Source organism: Glossina fuscipes, unplaced genomic scaffold (assembly GCF_014805625.2).
Source record: "Glossina fuscipes isolate IAEA_lab_2018 unplaced genomic scaffold, Yale_Gfus_2 59, whole genome shotgun sequence".
Classification (NCBI taxonomy): Eukaryota; Metazoa; Arthropoda; class Insecta; order Diptera; family Glossinidae; genus Glossina; species Glossina fuscipes.
Window position 1 is genome coordinate 5,243,583 of NW_023998431.1, and position 24,985 is coordinate 5,268,567.

Sequence of the window (24,985 nt, forward strand, 5' to 3'; positions counted from 1 at the left end):
AATTTGCTGCATTGGACTATGACGACCACTTATCATATAAAAAGGCCTAATTTGAAAAAAATATTGAATGAATGTGATTGCGCCATTTTTTAATCCTTCCCGATATGAGTATTCTTATATAAACGTATAACAGAACGTTTAAAAGTCACTCTTTTCTAACGATAAGGTCGAAATCACATTATTAGGTTAATGTGTTAATGATTTGAAATAAGGCTATTTTTTTTGAAATTTTGAGACTCTAAACGGGTCTAATAATCGGGAATGTAGATCCGTTACCAAATCGTCGATGCGTTTATTAATGGTTGATGAGCACTTGTTAGTCAACGCGGAAACATAGAGCTTAAGCCGAATGTTGTGGTATCCACAATCTACCCTTGCAATCAACAACGCTTCGAACATCATTAACCGTGCAAGTTAGAGTCCTAAGAAGCCCTTAACAAATACGAACTTTTTCACAGTTACAAACTTACCTGTTTAGCTACCATAACACAACTGAAAGGCAGTCTGTGCTGTGCATCGCGCTTTTATAGCTGCGGGCACCATGGTCGCACCGTTACAATATAGTTATTTCGATTCGAAAGATTTTTATCGCAATTTTGGATACGGTATATATTTGTGCGAAATATTAAAAATTGAAAATTTCAACTTCTTATCTATCGCAGGCCTATTAGCTGACAGATTACCTTCAATTTCAAATGTGTTAATATGTGGCCATAAATTGAGAATATAACAAACCGATCAATAATTACCCCAACTAACATATAGCAAGGGTAAACTCTCAAATGACCAAACTCCAAATATGATGTCATTTCGATCATTTATTTACGAGTTATAATGGGCTTAGTGGCCCCTAGTTTGATATTCTCAAAACAATGGATAATTTCAAATTTCGGGTGTTAATCAAAAAGACATTGCTTCTTAATGTTAGAAATACCTTTCTCGACTCAACGCTGGTTTGAAAAGTATAACGACATCTCCCTTTCGTCGATGTCGAACGCAGTGAATGCTCAAAAGAGGCGACTACGCCATAGAACGTAAAAAAAAACTCGAAAATTATTCGCGACAATTACAAAGTTGAGCTACAAGATATAATTGCTAGCCTAAAGAAATCAGGAGGCGGCTCATTCACTTTTTCAATTGTAATTTAGACAAGATAGAGCTGTTTTCTAAATGCGCAGCACGTCTACGGGCAATAAAACAAAAAGAACCTTTCACTAAATACTAGTAAAATTGGATGAATTAAAATTGGTATTGGTATTGCTGCTACAACCACTATATTTTCCAGATCTGACCCACAGATCTAAGAATGATTTTGCAGGGAAAATGATTTTGATCAAATGATAAGAGCCTCGCGTGAGGCTCTTAAAATACGTGAAGCGTATTTTAAGAGTCCCGAAAAATTATTCTATGACAAGTAAGAAAATTATAATTGGGTGTGGCCTATAATTTTTCCTATTAAAAAATAGCATTGATGTCCTATAACATTAAATCGCTGTAGTTTAGAAGTAGCGAGCAAAAAACACAATTTTATTTTTGCTTTCGTAAACAGAGCTATCCTCAATTTCGGTTGCATTTTGGGCGTCTCTATCAATCGATTTGGTCCATTTTCAATGCCAACTTGTCGACAATAATATCGATTGCTTCTACCAAATTTAAAGCCATTTTCTTCATTCGAAAGTTGAACAGATTATTTGTTACAGGCTTTATGCAGCCGGATAGACGGACATAATCGATTATGAATTGGGTACTTATTACAGTTATATGGAGGTATATATATTATAGGATCCCAAAAGTTTCCTTCTAGATATTGCGCACGTTTTGGTGAAACGAATATATCCGATGGGTGTGCAAAAAGCGTCGAATTATTAGAGAAGCTTCAGACTAATTGTATTATGATTGTATTACGAGGCTATGTTGAAGAATAAAGTCATATTTCATAAAAAAACAAAAAAATATATTCTTCATATTTTGTCTCGGGACTGAGTAATATATATATATATATATATGTATATAATTTTTAATATTTGGAGATCGTAACACTGCTCTCAGCATATGGTTGAGCAGCAGATGCAGACAGTAGAATATGGCGCTCCCGAAGGCATCTCTATAATAATGTTTGTCTTTATCAAAACAAATCCGTGAAAGCAAAAAAATGCAAATGCGGACAAATTGCAATGAATACCGAATTTAACACAACCCATTCGCCTTTATAAAAATCTTAGACTCTTGTGCTACACAGTTATCTACGTCGCAGTAAAGAATTTTCGCTCCATCAATCGGAGTAGGGAGCGAACACCTGGATCGCTCGGATAAGTGCCGGACCACTAGACTGCACGGAAGCCTTCTATTAATAATTATGCTTTCACGTGTTTAAAGAAAATGGTAATTGAAAGAAGTAGAATTAATTTAAAATTATAAATAATGAGTGAAACATGATTTGCTGAAAAAAAGTAGCTCTTCTTAATAAAGATTCGCTGTATCGTATAGCATTCAAATTATACGATGCACTTAAAATATGCCATAAAATATGTTTGCAATTTGATTATAGGTATAGGTATGGGTGTAGCTTCAGAGAAATCCCCAAAGTTCGACGAAGATGGTTTTACCAGACAAATGCCAAAGGTTATCGACCAAAACGGCAAACATTTGATTTAATAAACGCAGTTCGATTATCGCTTTTGACGTGTATTGAATTTTTATTATACTACGAGACGCAGTAGAACATAAGTTAAAATTTATTCGCATACCTTTGTTTATCCATGGCCAGCTTAAACAAAGAAAACTAACTATTCATAATATTAATATGCAAGTTTTTGAATAGTGGGGGGAAAAATTGCATTTTTTGAATAGGAATACCATTAAGAAAACTATAAATAAAATATAATGCATAATAATAGAAAATAAAGAAATCAATAGGAACATATTTAATATCAAAGTTTAGTGTAATAGTTTCGACTTCACTGTAAATGCAAAGCTAAACAAGCACAACAAACGCCACAGGTTGTAAAAAGGACGTTTGAATGTCATTTTTAGTTCAGTTAAATAATCCATAAATTCATGCTTAAATGTGAGTGAACGCCGTCCGGCGTGTTATCTAAGCCAAAGCTGTGATTGGCATAAAAAAAGAGGGTGTGACTCTTAACCAAAAATCGATTTTTCAAGTTTGACTACATTGCAAATTTCACTTTACATACAATATGACTAACATTTCAAAAATGCCATAGGCTGCACACGCTTAAGCACTCACGTCCACCATGCCCTTGGTGATTGTCCTTTATTGTTTGGTTTGTGTTTTTTGACGTTCGTTAAATATAACACGCAAAACTCTCACTACTAGAGAGTATTTTCTCTTCTAAAAAACACACATAAAACGAAATAAGACGCAAATGTATACAGCATATGTTATCACAAACTTGATGAACGAATGAATAAGAAAGACGGTTCAAATGCGCCCTTCCACCCATTAAGATCAAGATAACGATCTAGATATATTATAACATTTTTTTATCGCTTAAAAATCGGTCCGAAAATCCATCTTTGTCAGCAATTGTTAATGGTTTTCTTTTACCAAAAACAAAAAAACAACATCTTCATATTTCAATTTATCTCAGACAGATTGAGACCAACTTGCTAAGCAACTAGTCCAAATATCAGAACCGCTTGTTCGTGCAATTAGCGAATAGCGATTGCAACAAAACATCATAGGTATCTATATATTCGACCTATATATTCCAAATATAATTCGAGTTGACATTTCTCTTCATACGCTTAAGAGAGTAAGCAAGTTCTCTCTTAAGAATTTTTTCCCTCTGGCATGTATATATTGTAGGAAGGCTTGGAATGTTTACTAAAATCATACTCATTCTCACGCTTTTTTTTTATTATTATTTATAACATATTCCAATGTGGCATTGGAAGTAAAAGAAGGCTCGTCCTACAACACCAACGACAAAACAACACGTATTGCGTACGAAAAACTAGAAATAAGAAGCAACTTATTGTGAGGCCAGTCAATGTCACATTCAAATTATACAAAGTTTTTTTTTTTTTTTTTACACTGTAGATTAACATTTTTTATATAAGTGCAAGCACTGTCAAAATGAATGCAAAGAGGCTAAGAGGCAGATACCTCGTAGCAATCTCTAGAAACCGCACGCACACATATCAGCAGTTCTTAAGATAGTCTCTCTATCTTATACGTTTCCAGAGCGTTTTCATAGTGTAATCAACAAGTATGCGAGAAAACCAGTACATAGCATTTGATATTTCTCAATAGAATTTAGTGTTACCGCTTGATTTTAACTAAATCGTTTCAGTTATATAAACCGAGGCGGCCGTCAAATCAATGAATAATATTCGACCAAAGATTTATGCTTTGTCGTGGTCATGATCATAATCGAAAAGTTTTTCTTAAGGGTATTCTTAATGAAATTTTTATTATCAAATACAGTGAGACGCATTAATATTGTATTCTTTCGCTAAACAAAAGTAAACGCTTGTTGAACGTAGTCCATTGTCCAAACATAAAAATTGTTTTTACTATTTTGCACTACTAGGGAATATATATATATATATAAAATATATAGAAAAACAAACAAACAAAACATTATTCCAGTAGAGAAGAAAATTAAGTAACTACAGCAACTCAAAAAAGCGTCATAGCGTCATTAATATTGCATTTTTTTTCATATAAGGAGCGATACGACGACAAGAAACAGGATATTATTAAAAATTAATATTCGATGGGGTATCCGTTTTTCTTAGTAACGTCATTTAAACGTTTCGACATAATTCGTGTAATTTTTCTTATGTAAGAAACAGGGATCTTTATCTATTTTTCAGATCTTCAACGGAAGAGATTGAGTGTTTTCGCACACGCCGATCTATTTCATCCTAGATATTTTTGATGGGGTTCATGCCTGGCGATTGGGGAAGAGGGATAATCTACTGGAATAATGTTTTGTTTGTCTTATTTATTTATTTTAGTGCGTAATTCCTAGTAATACAACATAGCAAACAAAATTTTTATATTTGAACATTGAACTAGGTTTAACAATTGTTTACTTTTTGTCGAGCGAAAAACCCAATATTAATGAGACTCACTATATCTTTTCTCTATCATGTCCGCTATTTACAGTTGATCACAAAAACACGTTATAAACTCTTAGCAGCGTGATGCCCGTTTTAGGGGGGATGTGCGTAATCAATAAGTTCGAGCCCTTCTACTCTTTCCAATTTTGTATTTATTTCTTAATGTAATTAGCAAATCAACATTACGTATTGTAACAGACAACCCAAACATTCCATAAATTATATTGATCATCGTTTAGCGTAAGGTCCTACGCCAGTTTAGTAATTATATCTGAAGCATTGCATACATAAAAATGAACACAATCTGCTCATAATGGGCAAACCGTTGCATCTTACAACATTTAATATTTCTGCCCGGAAAATGATAAGATAATAGTTACACTATTAAGATCATCCAAAGTAAATTACAATATCGGATTTGTTGCAATTTTATAGATTGACTTTTTAGGACAATGCTTTTTCACTCATACAGTTTTACATTTAAGATCAAGCAAGAATTTAACAAAAACCCTATAAGTACAAGAATTCACCCAAACCTATTACCCAGAAAGAAAAATAGTCTATATTGCGATAACAGATCTGGCATAGTAATCAGCGGTACCCTGTAGCTTTCGATTTTATAAATACTCTTCTTACTCGGTTTTGGGATTTCAAAGTTCAATAAGCATAGAATTGTTTCTGTTTAATTAATAGACTTCAAAATTGATATCATTAATTAAGTCTGGAAGATATAACGTCTACCTCAAATTGTTTAACTGACTAATTACTATGTACACCTAATCCTCGTTTTACACAATAGATACGTTTCCAAAAAATTCGCATAAAAAAGATATTGACTAGATGGAAAAATATTAGATTAAGTCCAGACATAAAAAAGTAGCTGAAAAATACGATAAACAGTATTAGAGAATTCTTGTTAGAAATCACTTAAAAGTTTATTTTGAACTACAAAAATAGTGCAGTCAGAATCTGCTTACTTAAAGTTTTTCTTCTCAATCTTGGCATATAAAATGCGAAAATCAACTAGAATCAGATCAATATTTATTTAAAACGACCTATTATTAAATAAATATCAAATTGCTATAGAACTATAGAAAAATATCGTTTGGAATCAATGTACATATATGTATATATGTATACTGAAATGGATCTTCGCTCTATTTTGCAATCTATCTATCGTGTTTTTTTTTTTTTTTTTTTATTAAAACAATATTAGGTAGTAATGAAAATGAAAAAATATTAATTAATTAAAACATTTAAAAACATTAATTACCTTCAGACAAATTATAACAAAGCCCTAGCTGATTTTAAATGTTACGAGTTCTTACAAAAATAAGGTTAAATCGCTAATGCATAACAAAGGACGCTTTAATATGAAAAGTTTTCGAGCTTCCTTGACCACCTTATAGACATTTAATTTAAGGGCATTTTGAATCCCAAAACACTACACTACAAAAAAAAATGACACATATATGGTTATTTAAATTATGCGAAATGAAAAGATCATGCTCAAGGTGATATTTTCATGAAATGAAAAGATTATGTTCAAGTTGATATTTTCATCTCTTTCATTTCACTCTGTTTCAAATTTTGCACTCAGGATAACATTGCAAGTAAATATTTTTTTTTTAATATTTATTTAAACGTCATTTCAATCATTAATCATATAGTATGTTTGTTTGCTTCACATTTTTTATTTAATATAAAATTTTTGGATTTTCAATGAAGTTGTTAATATGAGACATCGAAATTTATTCTAAAATACCATCAGTAGAAAAAATCCAAAGTGAAGAATTAAATTAAAGTCTGATTAATTATACACTCTAATCTCGCGGGAGGATTTGGAAATTTTATACTTTCGAGAGATTGAGTTAAAATATATTCTACGTCAAAAAAACAATTTTTTTGACCAATTCAATGCGGAACTCTCAAAAGCGCACACAGACATAAATTCCGCCACAATTTCTTTTTCGAATAATTTGGGAATTAATTGGCGCCGATAGGTAAATAAAAATCAAGGGGTCAAATTCCTTAAAAATTTCTCCATTTTATTATTTGCACTTTTATATATGTCAGTTCAGCAAATAAGAGAGCAACATGAGTGAATTGGACCATACATTAAAACTGGTTGATGAAGAGATTGCGAAATTACGGCAGAAAACCATGTTCTGTTTGTCCAATTATGATTACCATCACAAAAATGATGAATATAAGATAATTGCAGAGCTTCTCCTTATACTGCAAGAGGCAGAAGAAGAAGGTGAACGATTCACGCGGAACATAAGCAATCTAAAGAATATCATTGAAAAATGTCGAAATAAATGTGCCGAAGCAAATCAATTGCTAAAGGAATTTCGTGCAATAAGGGGCAATGTTACCAATGAGGAGAAGGTCATTGTTACCAACGATTCATTTAGGGGCAACGACGATTATGATCAGGACGATGAGGCAAACAAAGAAAATAATTCTTAATACGAAATGATTGTTAATAGATGTATCATTAACTATTCTCAATAATTTTGCGTAATTATATGTTGTATAAAAATTTCCTTTTGCTTATATTGCAAAACATATTTAAATTAATATATACATATTGATAAAATCTTTCGAAATATAAATCTGAAATGCGATTATTTCAAATAGATGCCAATTCAAAGCGGAAATTGGAAAATTTCTTAATAATATGAATATTGAAAGTATAAATCTGCATTAATTATCTTTAAAAACCAAGACGCAGCTGCTTTTGGTTAAAATCCAATTTATAAATTCTCTGTCCTAAATTGAGAGAAAATATAAGGGGTCTTTTAATATGTTCGTAGAATCACTTCATAAAATTTATATAATACGATACGGCTTGCGGTCCTACTTTTCTAAAATACGCTAGCAATGCATATAATGCGCAATGTTAATGTTCAATTTTGTTTACATACGATTTTCTGTTAATACTGAATAGGACTTTGCACCTACGCAGGTAATTATCTGACAAGAAAGTCTAAACCTTAAGCAAATTTTTCAAATCTAACCTCAAAAAAGGGATAAATTATCGGTTCTTCATAAAGCATATCTATGGCATTTTTTACTCTCTCTCTCTCTCTCTCTCTCTGGACTCTTTAAAGTCCATTAAAGCAACATTGCTTAATACGCGCGATTTACCTATGTCGTACTTAAACTGACTTAACCTTAGATATGTCATTATGAGTCGAAAATTAATTTGTTGTTAACAATTATCGGTTGCCAAGCTTATGCATGTTTGTGATGGCTTAGGGGTTCACTTGCAATTTGGTCCTGTATCGTGGGTTGTGGGTGTGGCTCTATGCTAGTTGTGTACATGCTTTATTTTTTTTTTTTTTTTCTTTTTTTTCCTCCTTATTTGTTTTATTGTACTTATACTAAGTTTTATTATTAATTAATTTTAAGATTTACTTAAGAGTCAATTGAACTCGACTGCCATTTTGTTTTAGTTGAGTTTCTTGTATAAGTGGAATAAATAAATAAATAAATATTGTCTTATGAACGCGTCGTCATTCTTTGATTACGGTTTCAAATTACTTCGCTTTCGAAACTATTGATTCTCCGTAAAAATAATGAGAATTAGAGAAAAAATGAAAATAATCTGCTTTCTTTATGGAATATTAATGCAGTCACATAACGCAGATGTCATTAGTAGAAAAAGAAGGGAAACTTTAAACTAAGTTTTTTAAACTCTTGATAAGTATTTGTATTTAGAAAATTTTTGAGAATTGTTATATAAATTTCTTAGAAACTAAGATGTTATACAATATATTTGTTACACAATCTTCTTAATATTTTTTTTAATTATTACCCTGTTCAAGATTTTTTTAATATCAATCATAGATATTTGGTAGGCTTTACTTGAAACGGCGCTAACGACATCTAAACCATGAGAGCTCAATTTTCTAATTGCATAGAATTTGTCTCTATATACATATTTAATTCTAACCAAATGAATAAAAAGAAAAATAAACGTGAACCCCATCTTCAACAAGTTTTGCCATTTTAAATTTGTTAATTTGCCAAATTTTTCACTTTTTAATGCAAAAATTTTTCTTATCTTTGAAATCAACATTTATCATACGAACTACGGTCGCAGTTCCAATAATTGTTTTTCAAATAAAACTTCCATGTTATGTACTTCATTTCAAATGATTTTAATGTTCGACACGTTCGACTCGGTTCGGCAAACCGCAAAAGAAAACAGAGTAGAACGCACGTAATGAAACAAAATCTAAAATTGCAACCTCTCAGAAAACCCAAACAAAAAAATAAAAACAAAAAGAAGTTCGTTTAATAAGAGTTCCTGATCAACTTCTTAACAATTTTTTTCTCTCTTTTCTATAATTCATTGCCTTCGTTACAATTATACATCGCCTGAAACAGATACTTTGTTATTTCTTTTGTTCTTCTAACTGGCTAAAAAATGTAAACTAATCAACTTATAATGCATAAGAATATTTCGCTTTCAACAAAAAAATAACCGATTTAACTATTTGTAAAAATAACTAACAACAAAAGAAAAATGTTATTCTAAGTAAGAGGCAATGAATGTTTTAAACAGCTTGGACTAAATCTCTTAATACATAACAGTCCCCGTTTGAAAGACGGAGCGAACGCTTATTCATTTGACGTAGGTATAGAGTGTCTTGATGTGTGTATTGTAAAAATTTATAGTTTATATGCATATATATTTCTACAATGCTCTACTTTTGATTCTTTAACTGATTTTTCAATTTGATGCGAGACGTTTGGAGTGTGTATATAATATCATATTACACTTTTTTTTTGCTTGCTAGACTTTAAATTCAATCGTTAGTACGCACGCTAAAAAAATTTCTACCTATTCATCGTCTCCGACTCATTTTCTCATTAAAAAAAATGTGGTGTCTAATCGACGAACAAATTTAAATGGTAATCGCAAGATACGAAACTAAACATATCACATTTAAGTTCACATAACAAATCGAATGTTCAATTAAATAGCAGAAGCCTTTCAATTCCACTCTCCGTGAGGGAAATTATATAATTGCAAATATTACAAAGTTTATTAGAATGCTTCTAGATTTAAATCGATACTATACAAAAGGAAATTATAGAACGTTGACACAAATCATAGTGAAATTAAATGTTGTCGCTTTATATTTATATTCTTTGCTTTTATAAAATACAATTTGTTTTCTTTTTGTTAAAAACGATACTAATAAAAATACATTTTGCACTTGTTGTCATTCACTTCAGCAACATAATTATCATTACAATTAAAAATTAAGAAAAATTAATCCCAAACCGGAAATATTGCTTGCAACTACATAATATACGCATGGACTGAAACTAGACATCGCTGGAAAATGGAATTATATTTCGCCATAATGAAAGCAGCATATATATATATATATATATATATATATAAAGGCTGCAACCATTGCTATTTGCACTGTCCACGACGACCAAAAAACGGCCTAGAAGAATTAATATAGTGAATTAATAAAAAGTTTCTAGCTCCACACATCGGCAGAATAGCGTTTTTGTGCTTCCATCTTCTTAAGGTATTGCACAGCGTCAGGTTCACTCATATTGCCTTTGGTTTTTAGAATTTTAACTAGAATATTTCTCACATCTACTGCCATATTTTTGGCATCACTATAAAAAAATTGAGAAAATAAATACTTGCAAACACATTTAAAATACAAATCGTATTCAACCTACCCACATATGTAAAAGTGACCGTTATTTTCACCAAGCACTCGCCATAACAAGTCGGCATCCTGTTCAAGTAAATGCGTTACATAGATTTTTTTTTCTTGGTCCCGTGAAAAAGCTGTTTTGAGAGTTAAGGTGCCTTTCTCAACGTATTCTTCTAATTCTTCTTCATAAATGAAATCTTCGCTTTTCTTTCGACAACCAAAGTATAATATAGACTCCCCAACCTGCTTTCCTTCATCACGCAAATGTTGACGTTCTTGTATAAAGCCACGGAAAGGTGCTACACCAGTTCCTGGGCCAACCATAACAATTGGTATTTCCGGTTTAGTAGGCAAGCGAAACTGAGATTTACGTATAAAAACGGGTACCTTCACTTCACCTTCTTCAGGATTCTTCGCCTTTAAATAAGTTGTAGCTACACCCTTGTTAAGACGCCCCGTTGGAGTTTTATATTGCACCAAAACAGCCGTTATGTGTACTTTGGTTGGATACAATTTTGAGGAGGAGGATATTGAATAATAACGCGGTTGCAAACGTGGCAGCAACTCGCACACATGATCTATACTCGGTTTACAGGAGTTAATGTCTTCCAAAATGTGCACAATGTTACGACAGGCGTCTTGTACCCAACTTTGATATTTTTCTTTGCCTTCAGGTGTTATGGAAGCCATTGAGCGTAAAAACTGCTTATCGTTTTCATCGCTACAGTATTCCGCTAATTCTTTGAGTATATGAGTTCTAGGAATAGCAGCAATCTCCAAATAATGAGTGAGAGCGGTGCGGTAGGTAGTAGGACAGGGAAACGGATGTTTTTTGCTACTATCCGTATCGGTGTTAATCAAGGAAAATACCAAATCCAAATCTGCATTGCATAATAGACCCAATTTTTCTACCAAGTCCTTGTCATTAATAGGATACATGGCCACGTGATCACCAGCGTCATAACGCATTTTCGAGCCCTCTATATTGAGTTCAATATGCATACAAGATCGATTACCCCCTTTATGTAGTTCTCGATTAATTAATATAGGAGCTAAAAACGGATTTTTGGCATCAAATGGAGGTCGTTGATTTTGCAAAGAATGTAGACGAGCTACTTCACCGGTGTAAATGCGATCAAGTTGAACATCATTATGTTCTAATAAGCGAAATTGACGTATGAGAACCTCTTCGCCGCTACCTTCAATACCGAAGTTATCACATACAGCTGGCCAAAAGCGATCCTTCCAAGTAATAAAATCATCTTCAATACTAAAATGAGAGCAAAAAACAATTAATAAAAATTTTCATAAACAAATTAATACATACTTGGCATCGTCATCACCGAGGCCGAGTTCAAAAACACGTGTCGCTCCTAATTCTTCTAGGCGTTTATCCACATATATGGCAACTTTATTGTAGTGCTCATAAGTTTTATTCCCCAAACCGAACACCTGAAAATAAACACCTGTGCATAAGAAAATCGTTCCATTTATATTTTCATTCTCATTATCAAGCAATATCTCTGCTTTTAATTGAAATTTTGGAAATAATTTTACCCGATTTATATAGTTATCGAATATTAAATTATTACTGGTGTTAACTGATATTGTAGTTCGATATTGATACGTATTTATATCCAAATATTTGTTCTTTAGTACTTCCACTGGTGATCGTGTGCAAAGTAGGCCCCATGACCGCTTCCTAATCAACATTTCATAAATTAATCTTAAGAATTTTTGAATTTTTACACAATTTTCATTTTCTGACCGGCGGCTTTTCCCAATAATTAATCCGCAATCAAAATACGAATTCTATTCATTCTATTTATGCAATAATTAAAGATTAGAAGAGAGTAACACTCATTTTTCATTTTCCCATTCGATAACAACTATGTGTTGACATTATTGATTAAAAAACAGCTGGCTATTTACACCATGTACAGCGTTGTATAATGACTTTTTAAAATGGTTGTAATACAAATTTATAATGCAAAAGCCGTAAATATTACATCAATATTCATCTCAAATAATTCTGGTATTTAATAAATAAAAAAAATTATTGTAATTCAATTTTATGATCATTTTAGTGATTTTAAAGCAATAAATAGTATAAATAAATAACTATTTAAATTCTTTAAAAAATACATTCTTTATAGAAATGTTGCTTATCAAACTTTAACTATGTAGTTGTTAGTATCATACACTACTTACTGCATAATTTAAACCGGTCAAGTCGGCATCTCCATTTGTAATCCATTCGTAAAATTCCATAGCATTGTCAGTAGGATCACCTTCACCATATGTGGCTAAACAAAAGACTGCCAATGAATTAGATATATCCTTTAGCTGCAATAATTCCTCCATATCACACTCTTCGGGGTCAGCTACCATTCCTTTTAGGCGATAGCGAATACCTTCTTTAGCCAAACGGCCAGCGAATTCTTCAGCTGTACCGGTTTGTGAGCCATAAAACACTACTAGGCTACGACCCGATGCTTTCAATTTCTTAATAAACGAATTATCTGTTACTGCTGCAGTGCTCACAGTGGTGGGCCTTTTTCAAAATTAGCAATTAATTAAAATACGAAAAAAAGTTACTGCGCACTCACTGTATGGAATAAGTACGACCTTGTTCTTCAGGTTTGGTACGATTTCGTGTAAAATACCAAGTGCCACCTGCTACCAGTATCACTAAGAGCGCAATATCCAAAGTACCTAAAAATGGCTCCTCGCCGCTGACAACGTTTTCGATTTTTCCATCAGCCATTTTACAGATTTCCTTTTAAAATAATTTTAAACTGAAAAGAAAAATAAATTATGAACTAAATTTTCGCTAGGTAATTACGATAAGATAGGAATGGTAATGGACATGGCTTTCATGAGTTCAAACAGTTGATTGCAAAAATCAACTTCACAAAAGTGGACGATTTTTTAGGTCCAATATAGCGTGTTTTCAATTAACAGTTTGTTCAAATAAAGACTGTATTATTTCACTACGAACTGAAAAACACAAAAGCCAAGCCATGAGTTACTAACTTATTTTGGGTTTGTAATTTTAATGTTATTAAAATACGGTCGGCAACAATAAAAAACGGCTGTTTTTTTATGTAAACTTTCATGCGTCGCAGAATTAATCAAATGTTTTCAATCAATCTATAAAAGTACGAATCGGACTCTCTTTAATAACATATATATATATATATATATATATATATAAATATATACCTGATAGACATGAACAATACAATCAATTTGGCCATTATATGCATGCATGCATCACTTATGTCCGTTTTCTCGAAATTCGAACACAAGTTTTTTTCACCGTCGTCAGACCAAGCTCAAAAAGTTACAGAAGATCGGTGTTGTCGTCTGTTCACAATAAGTAAAATCGATAATGCTAACCTATTTCCTAAATTAGACTTTCAAAAGTTTGTCTACATTACAACATTCCTTTGACTTTCTTTCGATCAGAATAATTTAAATAAGATCAGTACATAAATATTGCTTGTATGAGGGACTGTAATAAAATTGTGTAAAAATGTGATTCCAATTATCGTATATTAAGCAATCCTCGCTTTCAATAGCACTTACATATTTATGTATGTAACCTTGAGCGCTCTTCCTATTAATTATAATAAAGAATCCCTTAAGAAACTAACAGCGACGCAAATAAGTTCCGAAATGCCTCAGCACACCTCAGTTGTTTTAAATACAACACATAAGCAATATAGCACTAACTAACTAGAGGAGCAAATACGAATCTTTTAAAAACTGCGCATTTCGTTTTAAACAATTGTAAAAATCGATACTTGGCTGCTTGCCGATAGTATTTCTCCCATACATTCCTTTTTGAATTTGTTCGCTTTAAAAAAGTAAAATTAATTACACTTTACACGCTAAAGTTAAAATATATATATATATATATACATATATATTGTACATAAATAATAGCAGGATATTTTTGCTCATAAAACGAACTAATAATCGTTCGCATTATTTTTGAATTTGTATCTAAAGAATGTGCAAAGACTAAATTTAAAATATTTATAGTGCATAAATTAATTAATTCCTAATACAATGACGGCATTCGCCGATTTCGGTTAACAAATCTTAAAAATAAAATATTTAAAATACCAATAGGAAATGATCGAAAGGTGCACATATTACTAGGGTATATGACGTCACTCGGAAGGTTGCGTTTAAAATGTATTTAATTCGTATGTATATATTGTTTTCACGTAAAATTATTTATGTTTTCAAAATTCTGAAAACTTTTAAGAATATGTACACAATTATAGACATCCCGCATTTGACAGAATATTTATTCAGCAAAATTCATTAAAATCAACTTCTTTCTATTTTAGGGAATATTTAAATATACGCTTTAAAGGCTAAAATAAAGAAAAAATGTATTTTGGTTTCCATCGAATTTTTTGAAACCCACCAATAGACTGAAATATGAAGATTATATTGTACAATTAATCGTCCATGTGGAAGGGCGGACCATATGATGCACGAATATACAATATCCAAAATTATATTATACATTTTGGAAGTAGCTTGTAGGCAACCGTACAAACTTATTATGTACGATTTTAAGTAATTGTTAAATAACTTACCGATCAATCAATCCTAAATTTCTAAAATTAAAATAATATGAAACACGGCCTGGCCTGTTTCTCTAGATCACATTCACGTATCTAAGAATCACATAAATATGACTCAATTTCCTTACTTTTTATGGAGTTTTTAAAAGTTACTTCTATATATAACAAAATCTTCAACAATAAATTAAAACACATCAAAACTAGCCCCTTAGCCTTTAAAGAAAAAGGAACTATATGTTAGATGAAAGAAAGTCTCCTTTTCGTCAACATTTAAGCAAAAACAATCGCTCGATCGCAACTTGAGATTGCTGAAAACTTTATAGATTATTGAGCGAACATTTGTCTGATAAGCCAGACGCAGACCTTGAACAAGGTGTTATGGTGGAAATCTAAATAATGGAATTAAAAATTTCTATAAATTTTGGAAATAAATATGTATACGCAATTAATTCCTAAAATTTATCACTTTACGAAAAGAGAAAAATTTATTGGATATGTGGTCACATGACAACTGAAATGCTAATCTGTCAATCAAATTACTCCGTATTCAGTGCAAACTAGGCAGTCAGTCTAGTGCAATATGCATCTGGACGTTTACCTATCTTTTTACCTCTTTTTTTCTAGATCAAAATAAGAACAACACCTATAACAATTATATAACAATTGGTACAGGGCAAGCGTCATAAAAAACATACTGTACAGGTTGGAGAAGTTTGGTATTGCTAGCAAAAGCCATCAGTTCATCGTTACTGCAGTTCATACTGCAGTCATTTCAAATGCTCGAATATTTACATAATTCTCGTCTCATTTACTTGACCACTTGACCTCACTGTAATAATTGTCTGACGCGTGGATACACGTACATATTGACCAGTTTTCATACTACCATATACTGTGAAATTATTAAATTAAGTTTCTTAAATTATTTTCAATGTGTGCATATATATGTATTAAGTGCATTAAGATAAATCAAATTATTAGCACCTTGTTTCGCCACCGATGAGCCTTCAAAAATATTTCCATCTCCATTTATTATATGGAACAATTTTCTCATTTTTCCTCGCTATGCAAATCGGTTATTGAAAGTCAATCTTAACAATCTCTTTGCTTTCTCTCGTCAAATCAAGTATAGCACGTTTTTTTTTTATTTTAAATCATGTACTATCGTTATTTAGAAATTTCAGACCATCAGTTTTCGACAGTGTTTGCATTTTTTTTTTTAGTTTTTCGAAAATTTCCATATGCACGAATTACATTACATGAAACCGATTTTTATACCCGACACAGAGGTCAAATTAAATTTACCTGTTGTTTGTCACGTACAGCAATACGTATCAGAATTCCCGACAGAGGCGGTTTATGTACATTATATAATTACTTTCCAGCATTGCGTGCAGCGGAAACAATTTAGATACATCGATATATTTTGTCTGTTGGAAAAATGATTATGACCTCAAAGCTGTGTCTCAAAAAATTAATCAGGAATTCAAATTATTTCTTATTACCCTTACTATTGCAGATAAATCGGATAAAGGTTATGTCAACATTTATCGAGAAACAGGTAGGCTTTTTCTTTCTTAATTTCTCCTTGATAAAACGTCCAGATTAAAGTTGAAAATGCAAGATGATGTGCGTGTGATGATGTGGAAGGTGTTGTGAAACGAGAAACCCATATAAAAATACTTTTTGTTTTCTTTATGATAAGTTCGATGCGATTTAGTTGGATGGGGTTAATACTGCAATTAATTGTAGTGTCCAAGTCAGTGGTGGTTGTTGTGGTTGTTATTATTACATTCCATCCAAGCCCGAAATATATTGTCTCTAGTTATTTTAGTCTAATCGAAGTAAAGCATTATGCGTTTGGTGTTCCAAAGGATACATAAATCTTGTCTTGCTTTCATTTCAAATCAATGACATATATTTTTAGTTATTTGCGGTTAGATGAGCACAAGAAAAATTTGGCATATCGTGTATGCATAACTTACGTTTCAAAAACTCCAACCTGAACATTGCATTGAGTATGCGTGTGCATGTACGTGTACGCGCACGTTTACATGCGAGTGTATATGTGTGAACTGTCAGCTATTTTTTTACTGCTTAGAAGTCTACAATTAAACTGTGGATGTTGACGGTCGAACACCTCATTCGGAAATTCATACATATTACTTTGCACCATAATCCATAACTAAGCTTAAAATTTAAAAATATTTTCATATACTTTTGAACATATCGTACTACTTTTTTTACTAGCGCAATTTGAAACTACTCAAAAGTATCCTTATTATTTATTTGCAGAACACGTTGCGTCTCTGAAATTCGACGTAAAGTTTACATAGATTTTTCACTTGCTATTAATAGATTCCATTATGGTAAATGTTTGTTACCTTTTGAAAAGCGATAACAACCTACTCTTTCATTGTGGATATCAGTGAACCTACATTTTTTTTTTTTTTAGTTATTATTTCAATATTTGCGTATATAGATGATGCGTATGTTAATGACAAAAGTAGAATAAAAACTGTATAATCATTTGATGACTATATATGGGTCAGACATTATCTTTAACATTAATATAATATCATCTTTTTTTAATCATCTTTTTGCAGTCAAGTTAGAAGTAGTCTCAACCGGTTGAAATGGTCATTAACATGGCCATACTTTTAATCTGTAATTCTCTTTGCTTAGCTTGGTTAAATGCATTTGGTTATTTGCTAATTCAGCTATCCCAAGTTATCCTCAGTTTAAATTGTAACATTTTATCAAATAACCTAAACAAAGAAATAGTGACATATTTCAATTTTAAAATTTATTTTCAACTTTTAAAACTCTACTCTGTGCCAATCGGAGCAAGTGCAAATTTAAAAATTTTAAATATCTCATAACGTCAACTAAAAACACCTTGCTATGCCGATCACGATAAGTGGTATTACGGTGTTTATACAAACCATCAATCGATCGACGGTTAAACGCTGTAGATGAATAGGTTATTGAAAACGAGGAGATGTGGAAGCAAGATGACTTACCTCTCATAAACTTAACTTTGACAAAATATTTTATTTACATGAAAAATAACTTGAGCTTATTAAATGTAATAATAAAAATAATGCTGGCTAGTTGCAGATGTTAAAATATGTATGTATGTAACTCTGGAGGAATGGAATGAAATGAGCAAATCAGGTAACCCGAAGTAAAATTAAATACACTGCTCAAACACAATTTTGGAGCAGTTATGTCGAGAAAGCATCATGTATCGTGTTAAGAAAGCCGGACCGCAGCGCTTCAAAAATTAAGTGAACCGTACTAGAGGTGGAGCCTTTGCGACTACACTAACAAAGTGAGAAACTAAACTTTATCGTGATATTAGCTCTTGAAAGCTAAGTAGAGAAAAATGGTTTAAATATTCGCGTGCCTTTAGTTCACGTTATTTAAATATTCCGAAGATTATTTCCGAACCATTAAAGATATGAAGATATGTCAGCCATTGTCAAAATATTATCTCCTTTAGACTTTATTGCACCTCTTTAATAGTATTGAGTGCTTGAATAAAGGCGTGAGGCGTAAACGAGGGCATTGCAATTCAGTGATTAAAAGTTGCATGAGTACAGAATTACCGTGAGGCGGCAAATATGACCTAAGATCTTCATACACAGTTTCAGTGTATTATTATCCACTATTCTTGATTCTGTTTATTAAATGCTTTTTAAATAACCATTTATTAATTTACATTTTTTAAAGACTAAATGCTTTTTATAATACATTGAGTATTTTTCTCATGTTTTCATGCACTCAAGTAATAATCCGTCTTTAGAAATTTCTTTAAAAAAATATAGCCTTACTTTGTTATGTTTTATACTGATTGCACTTTTTTTTCTCAAAAAGAGAAGAAAAAATTCAACCCAAACCTAGACCGCCTCCTTACTTCTTATATTCCATATATATCTGATATCAGTTATTGAAAAATGCAATCGCTGCGATTATGCGATTTAGGACAACAACAAAAAAAAAAAAAACAGTTTCTATGAAAGCAATAAATCACCATACCCGTATATTAATTATAAGTAATGTATTATACAATTAATGAATACTTTTCATGCAAATCATGGAGAAGTCGCTATTGTCAATACCGTCTATGCGAAGCGAAAATGTTATCTTGAAAAATGTTTGTTAAGAAATCATTTGAATTAAATCAAAATTAATAGTAACAACCTTGCCATTTATCAGCTTTTAAAAATATATTTATAAGCGCGTAAGCGTGAATTGCTATTCTTTTAATTATTGTCAAGGCGCTTGGTTACGTATATTATTAGTGTGTGTTCTAAGCGTTAAAAAATTGCTTTTATTGTAACTGTGTCAGGTTTTTTCTTTTCTTTTTATCGTTGCAATTGAATTAAGTCTTAGATACTCTTCGCTTGTCTCGATTGCGCAGCACGCTCACTACTAAAATAGAAAAAGCAAAAAAGAAGAGGAAGACCGGTAAAGATCGGTATTAAAGTGACAACTTGTTTTCGTCAAGTTTGGTTAGGCCAACTTACATTAACGATTTTATACACATTTCTTCTTAATATCCACCATCGAGGTAACTATATTAGATTCTTGTATATGTTTGACGCATGGATATGTAAGCTAAAGGCGTCACTTTACTACACTACACTGCACGCTCTTCTTTAACATGAATTAAATTAAAATTCCCTGCACTTTAATCTTTATTTCATTGATCTTATTCGAAATGTAAGTAAAGCGGGCGATGCTTATATTGCTTTACGTACTTCTTGTCATTTTCATTTATTTACAGAGCCGATAGCCTGTGTTGCTAGTGCTCAATGCATCTTTTTTAATCTAAGAATTTATTTCATTAGTCTAAAATTAAAATAATAATAATAAATATTTATTTACAATCCGCCTGAGTAGCCGAAGGCGAGGAATCTCGACTAGCAAGTCAATGGTTGTGGGTTCGAATCTCAAGTGCGGTAGAGTTTTTAATAAAAGCCGATAGACTTAGATGCTGCTAGTGCTTTTAAGATTTTAGTCTTAGAATTTATTTCTCTGGCGAAATTAATAATAATAATAATAATATTTATTTACAGTATGTGCAATTCTTTCGATAGACGGCATAACTTCGTTTATCTTCATCAAAGAACGACTTATCGCGTTTCCTCTTTTCAGAAAAATAATATATTTCAACTTATAAACGAAGTATCTTGAATACAACGCATATTGTAAATGCTGGGTATCAGAAATTCGGCGTTAGCCGAATCAAATAACCTTTTCCTTTTTTTTGCTTCTTGTTTAATAAATTGAAGCATGGTTTTATGTGGCAATGTGTATGCGCGCGTTATACAAACGAACTCTTAACTAACTATATTGTCATTTAATCATCACATTTAACCTTGACTTTCGACGAATACAGACGATTATGTGAAAAGAATTAAATCGGCAAGTAAGATTTAAAAAACGAATTTACATATATATATATATATATATATATATATATATAAATGAGCGAAGAGTTCACTTTTACTAGCTTGTATTCGTATTCATATGCTTGTAGCAACGCACATAAACAGGAAACCAGCTTACAGCCAACACATTTCACTGGCTTTAAGTTTTCTTTCCACTTTACTTGTCAAACGGTACTGCACTTTGATCTCTTCTTTTTAAACTCACCTTAGAGAAATAAAAAAAAAAAACCAATTTTTTTTTTTAATTGAGAATATACATATATATATATATCGCGTATATATATAATATATATATTTATATGAATATATATAATTTTTTATTAATTGTATTTAAGTGAACAACGAATTCGCGTAATTTTTGCTTGTTTGATAGTTTTTAATCGTTTTTATGATATACATTTAAGAACGTCGCTTACTTGACCGTTTGTTTTTCCGCAAATGTTTTTTTTTTTTGTTTTTTTGTATTTTTGCATATGCAAACAAAGTTCATATAACACGATAAGTAAATTATTTAAAGATTTTTAACTCGTTTTAAAAAGTGAAGCATTAAACATCTCCCCACTTTGAAATATAATACATGACTGAAATTGAAGTTAATATATCGATGATAGCAAAAGTGAATAACGACGAACAATTGGAACAAAAAAATGAAAAGTAATCGCACACGCATGCACAACACAGTCGACTTAAAACATAAAAGTACATAACATAAAAAGCAAGAGAGAATACATAAAAAAATAAAGTGTAGAAAAAGGAAAATAATAAAACTGCACAAAAAAATGAATAATAAAAACAAACCTATCAACAAATATAAATCGCACGTTGTTATGTGAATATTTGCATTTAAATATATATATAAATACTATATTTACACATCATAGAAAAGTGTATACGTGCATAAGCCGATCTCACCTCCTTTACAACAATGCATTTTAAATCGCTAAAGATCTCCATATATATGTACGCATGCATATGTTTTGTGTAAAGGCTAAATTAGCGATATCGTAACGATATGTGATGCCTTAGTCATTTTTTTTTTTTGCTTTTTTCTCCTTCTCTTAATGATTGCCAATCTCCGCCAATTCTAATGCTGATGCATTCGAATTCTGTTGTACAAATTGAAAGGATTCAAACGCTCTGAATACCTTTGGTACAAAAGTTCAAAATTTACCATTTACACATTTCCTAAACAACTATATATACTTTTTGCTTAGCGGCCCATAGCGCTTTTTAAACTGAAAACGAGAAAATAAGTTTTATGTATTAGGTGCTAACATGTATTTTGACCCGTTTTTTCATTTGAAATATGCATTCATTGAGAAAAATTGATACAATATATGTTAATCAAATTATTTTCCATCATATTCTACAACTTTTCCTCATCTTTCTGGCAATATGGTGATACCGTGTCGAAAAAGCGTTACTACTACTTTGGCAGCGATCCAATCAGCAACTCATTTTCGTATTTGTTCAATATTTAGAAAACGAATGCGCTATACCTATGCACGACAGAGCTGCCCGTTCGAGCTGCTACATTGTATTCTGGACAAAAGCTGCACCGACGGCGGCTTTGCGTCTGATAATCGCTGTTGCTGGTATTTTTTTGCAACAATACATCGTTCAATTTGTTCAATTAACGTCGGTGAACATCTGTAATAGCCAGGGTCATTCGGTTTTTTGTAGCTCGTAATGCAGTACACCTTGCTGATCCCACCATATTCACAGCAAAACTTTATGCCCATGGGTATTTCGCTTGGATACCGATGGGTGGATGGCTCATGACCTTTTGCCCTCAGGATTGTCGTAGCAGATGCACTTTTCAACGCCAGTTACAACACGTCACAGAAAACTCTGCTTTGTTTGCCTGGCCAGCAGCGAAAGCAAATGAAAGTAACGAATGTCGGAAATTTTGTCGGCAATTTTGAACGTTCGATGATTAGCGCCTATATACAATGAATAACTCGATGATATCAAATGTGAACTGTTATTTTATGTTGAAAAAGGTCAAACGTAATTGAATTTAACTGGTATGTACGTTGATATATCGCATTTGTTTATCATTTTCATCAATAGATGTTGCTGGCCAAAATAAACGCAAATACCTACTATATTTGGATCAGGTGTATTGAGACTAGAATCATTGAATACGTCATGTTGATCGTTTTTAATTTTCAATACTCAAAAAAATAATTAGAACGTATATAAGGTTTCAAAACTTTTCTGGTAACTTTCATTTGTATGAAAAGACATTCAGAAATATCCGCAATCAGTTGTTCTACACTCTTATACTTATTCTAGTGCCCAAAATCTTTGTAACATATACGTATTGCTTTTGTTGCTTACATTGCACTACGGTACGGTTTTACTAAAAATCCAACTTTTTCCTCTTTCTTTCTATCCTCTCTTCATATTTTTATTTTGTTGCTTTTTTAAATCTCTAGATTTCTTTGTCGCTTTTTCATTTTAGAATGTATACTACATTTTCTATGCACACATGTGTCAAGTTATCCATCCAGACACTTAAATATGCGCAGTTTTAACGCCTGACCCCTGCGTCTGGTCAAGATAACATCGACATTGCAGCTTAAGCCTAATAATATATAAGAAATCTTAACTATTCAGGAAAGTATAGGTAACAGGTAAATAGGAAAATTATCCTTACCAATATTAAAAATGTACGACTCAAGGTAGATACATGAAAGTTGTTGAAATTGATTAACTAGAAACACAGGAATATAGGGAAAATTTCAAGATCATATTCTTAATGCCTAAATAGCGCGACTAAATATTCGTGATGGATTTTTGATCAGGTCCTTTGACCTTCGAAATTGCTGAGGCGAATATTGTTGGAAGTGCGTTTTAAAAGCACTCTGGGCACATAGAATCCACTACAGAATTGATCGGCGCAAATTACATTTTCACGCTTATTGTTTTAGAAATTCGAACAATATATATCTACACTAACCTATAATCGCATTCATTTTTTGGAGTTTACGACGGTTATCCCTAGACGTTACAAGCGGGATGTCAAACTGGGAAGCTATCATTTGGGGATGGTAATCGTGTTTGCTCATATACAATTTCTCTTCAAAAGCTTTGCATAAATTTGAATGTCTGCATCGCAATGATCAGTTTATCATTGATTTGTATAAGGTGTCGCCATATCTAGCACAGGGTATCAGAACCTTTTCGTATTCACCATCGAAAATAAGGTGACATTTTTATTTCACCAAGAACATTCGTGAACTCAAAGACTACATATAATAATAATAGTATATAACAAGGTGTAGTATCGCAATATTCCTTAGTTTAATAGTTTTTTTATATGCCCAATTTTTTATATGACCAATTAACATGATGACGGCCACAATTAACTGAGGAAAGAGAAATAAAGACGGAAACAGAGAGGTGTTGGACGCAAACTAGCGGCTATGTGCTCAATCAGAAAAGGTTATGCCCTTACCGACTGAGTACTCAGTCAAAGTCAACTCTACCGAACTGAGATCTGAATCCACGAACGCTTATTTCATAGTCGCGACTCTTACTTGCTCGGCTACTCATGCGGAATAACATGAGTTATAGATTGCGTATTGTGCACATTTCTTAATATGTTTAGGGCGACTATCCACAACGAACTTTCCCAGTTTAATAATCCTACACTTGCACTTTTCAACCTGTATCTAAAGCACATTTGGGAATCAAAGAATGTCAACTTTACATAAATATGCATACGAATAAGAATGCTCATGTGACCAGGAAGAAGTAGGAGATTATAGTCGCTTTAAATACTTGCTTATCTTTTCGTGTCTTTTCTAATAAACATATTTTGAAATTACAAGAGATACGCTTCTCAAGTGTCACTGTTTCCAATGACTTTTTCCTTTTCTGGAAAGAAAGAATTTAGCATATTCCCGCTTAAACTGAGCCGCAGGAATACAAATGCATTTCAGGGAATGTCTGACAACTGAAGCGTAAAATGTAAAAAGATGTGCATTCTTAAAATAACAACAATTCTCGAACATTTTCAGATTAAAATTTTTACATGATTCAAGTAAAGCAAGTTGAATAAAAGAAATCAATTTATATGTGCCCAATCTACTGGTCATCCCGACCGTCTTCTGGCATTGTG

At 32.0% G+C, this 24,985-nt stretch overlaps 2 protein-coding genes across 3 annotated transcripts; one reads left to right on the forward strand and one right to left on the reverse strand.

Annotated features, from left to right (window-relative positions):
* Positions 1–6,694: 6,694 nt before the first annotated feature.
* On the forward strand, positions 6,695–8,216 carry LOC119637358. Its single transcript, XM_038033334.1, has 2 exons — positions 6,695–7,094; positions 7,168–8,216. Exon 2 carries the CDS (start codon positions 7,189–7,191, stop codon positions 7,561–7,563), a length of 375 nt encoding a protein of 124 aa, XP_037889262.1. The 5' UTR covers positions 6,695–7,094; positions 7,168–7,188; the 3' UTR covers positions 7,564–8,216.
* A 2,324-nt stretch (positions 8,217–10,540) lies between these two features.
* Positions 10,541–21,103, reverse strand: LOC119637496 (NADPH--cytochrome P450 reductase). Of its 2 annotated transcripts, XM_038033536.1 has the most exons (6): positions 21,062–21,103; positions 13,400–13,588; positions 13,002–13,344; positions 12,118–12,242; positions 10,813–12,060; positions 10,542–10,746 (listed from the first exon to the last, which is right to left on the reverse strand). In XM_038033536.1, exons 2-6 carry the CDS (start codon positions 13,555–13,557, stop codon positions 10,602–10,604), a joined length of 2,019 nt encoding a protein of 672 aa, XP_037889464.1. In that variant the 5' UTR covers positions 13,558–13,588; positions 21,062–21,103; the 3' UTR covers positions 10,542–10,601. The 2 variants fall into 2 exon arrangements, with proteins under 2 accessions (XP_037889465.1, XP_037889464.1); XM_038033537.1 differs by lacking the exons at positions 13,002–13,344; positions 13,400–13,588; positions 21,062–21,103 and adding an exon at positions 12,348–12,683 and having other exon boundaries at positions 10,541–10,746.
* Positions 21,104–24,985: the final 3,882 nt, after the last annotated feature.

Bases quoted from the DNA above. Each gene is read 5' to 3' on its own strand.
- LOC119637358 (XM_038033334.1), top strand. From the start codon at position 7,189: ATGAGTGAATTGGACCATACATTAAAACTGGTTGATGAAGAGATTGCG.
- LOC119637496 (XM_038033536.1), bottom strand. From the start codon at position 13,557: ATGGCTGATGGAAAAATCGAAAACGTTGTCAGCGGCGAGGAGCCATTT. The intron at 13,345-13,399 runs GTGAGTGCGCAG...ATTTTGAAAAAG, and splicing joins GGTCGTACTTATTCCATACA to GCCCACCACTGTGAGCACTG. The intron at 12,243-13,001 runs GTAAGTAGTGTA...GTTTATTTTCAG, and splicing joins TGACCGGTTTAAATTATGCA to GTGTTCGGTTTGGGGAATAA.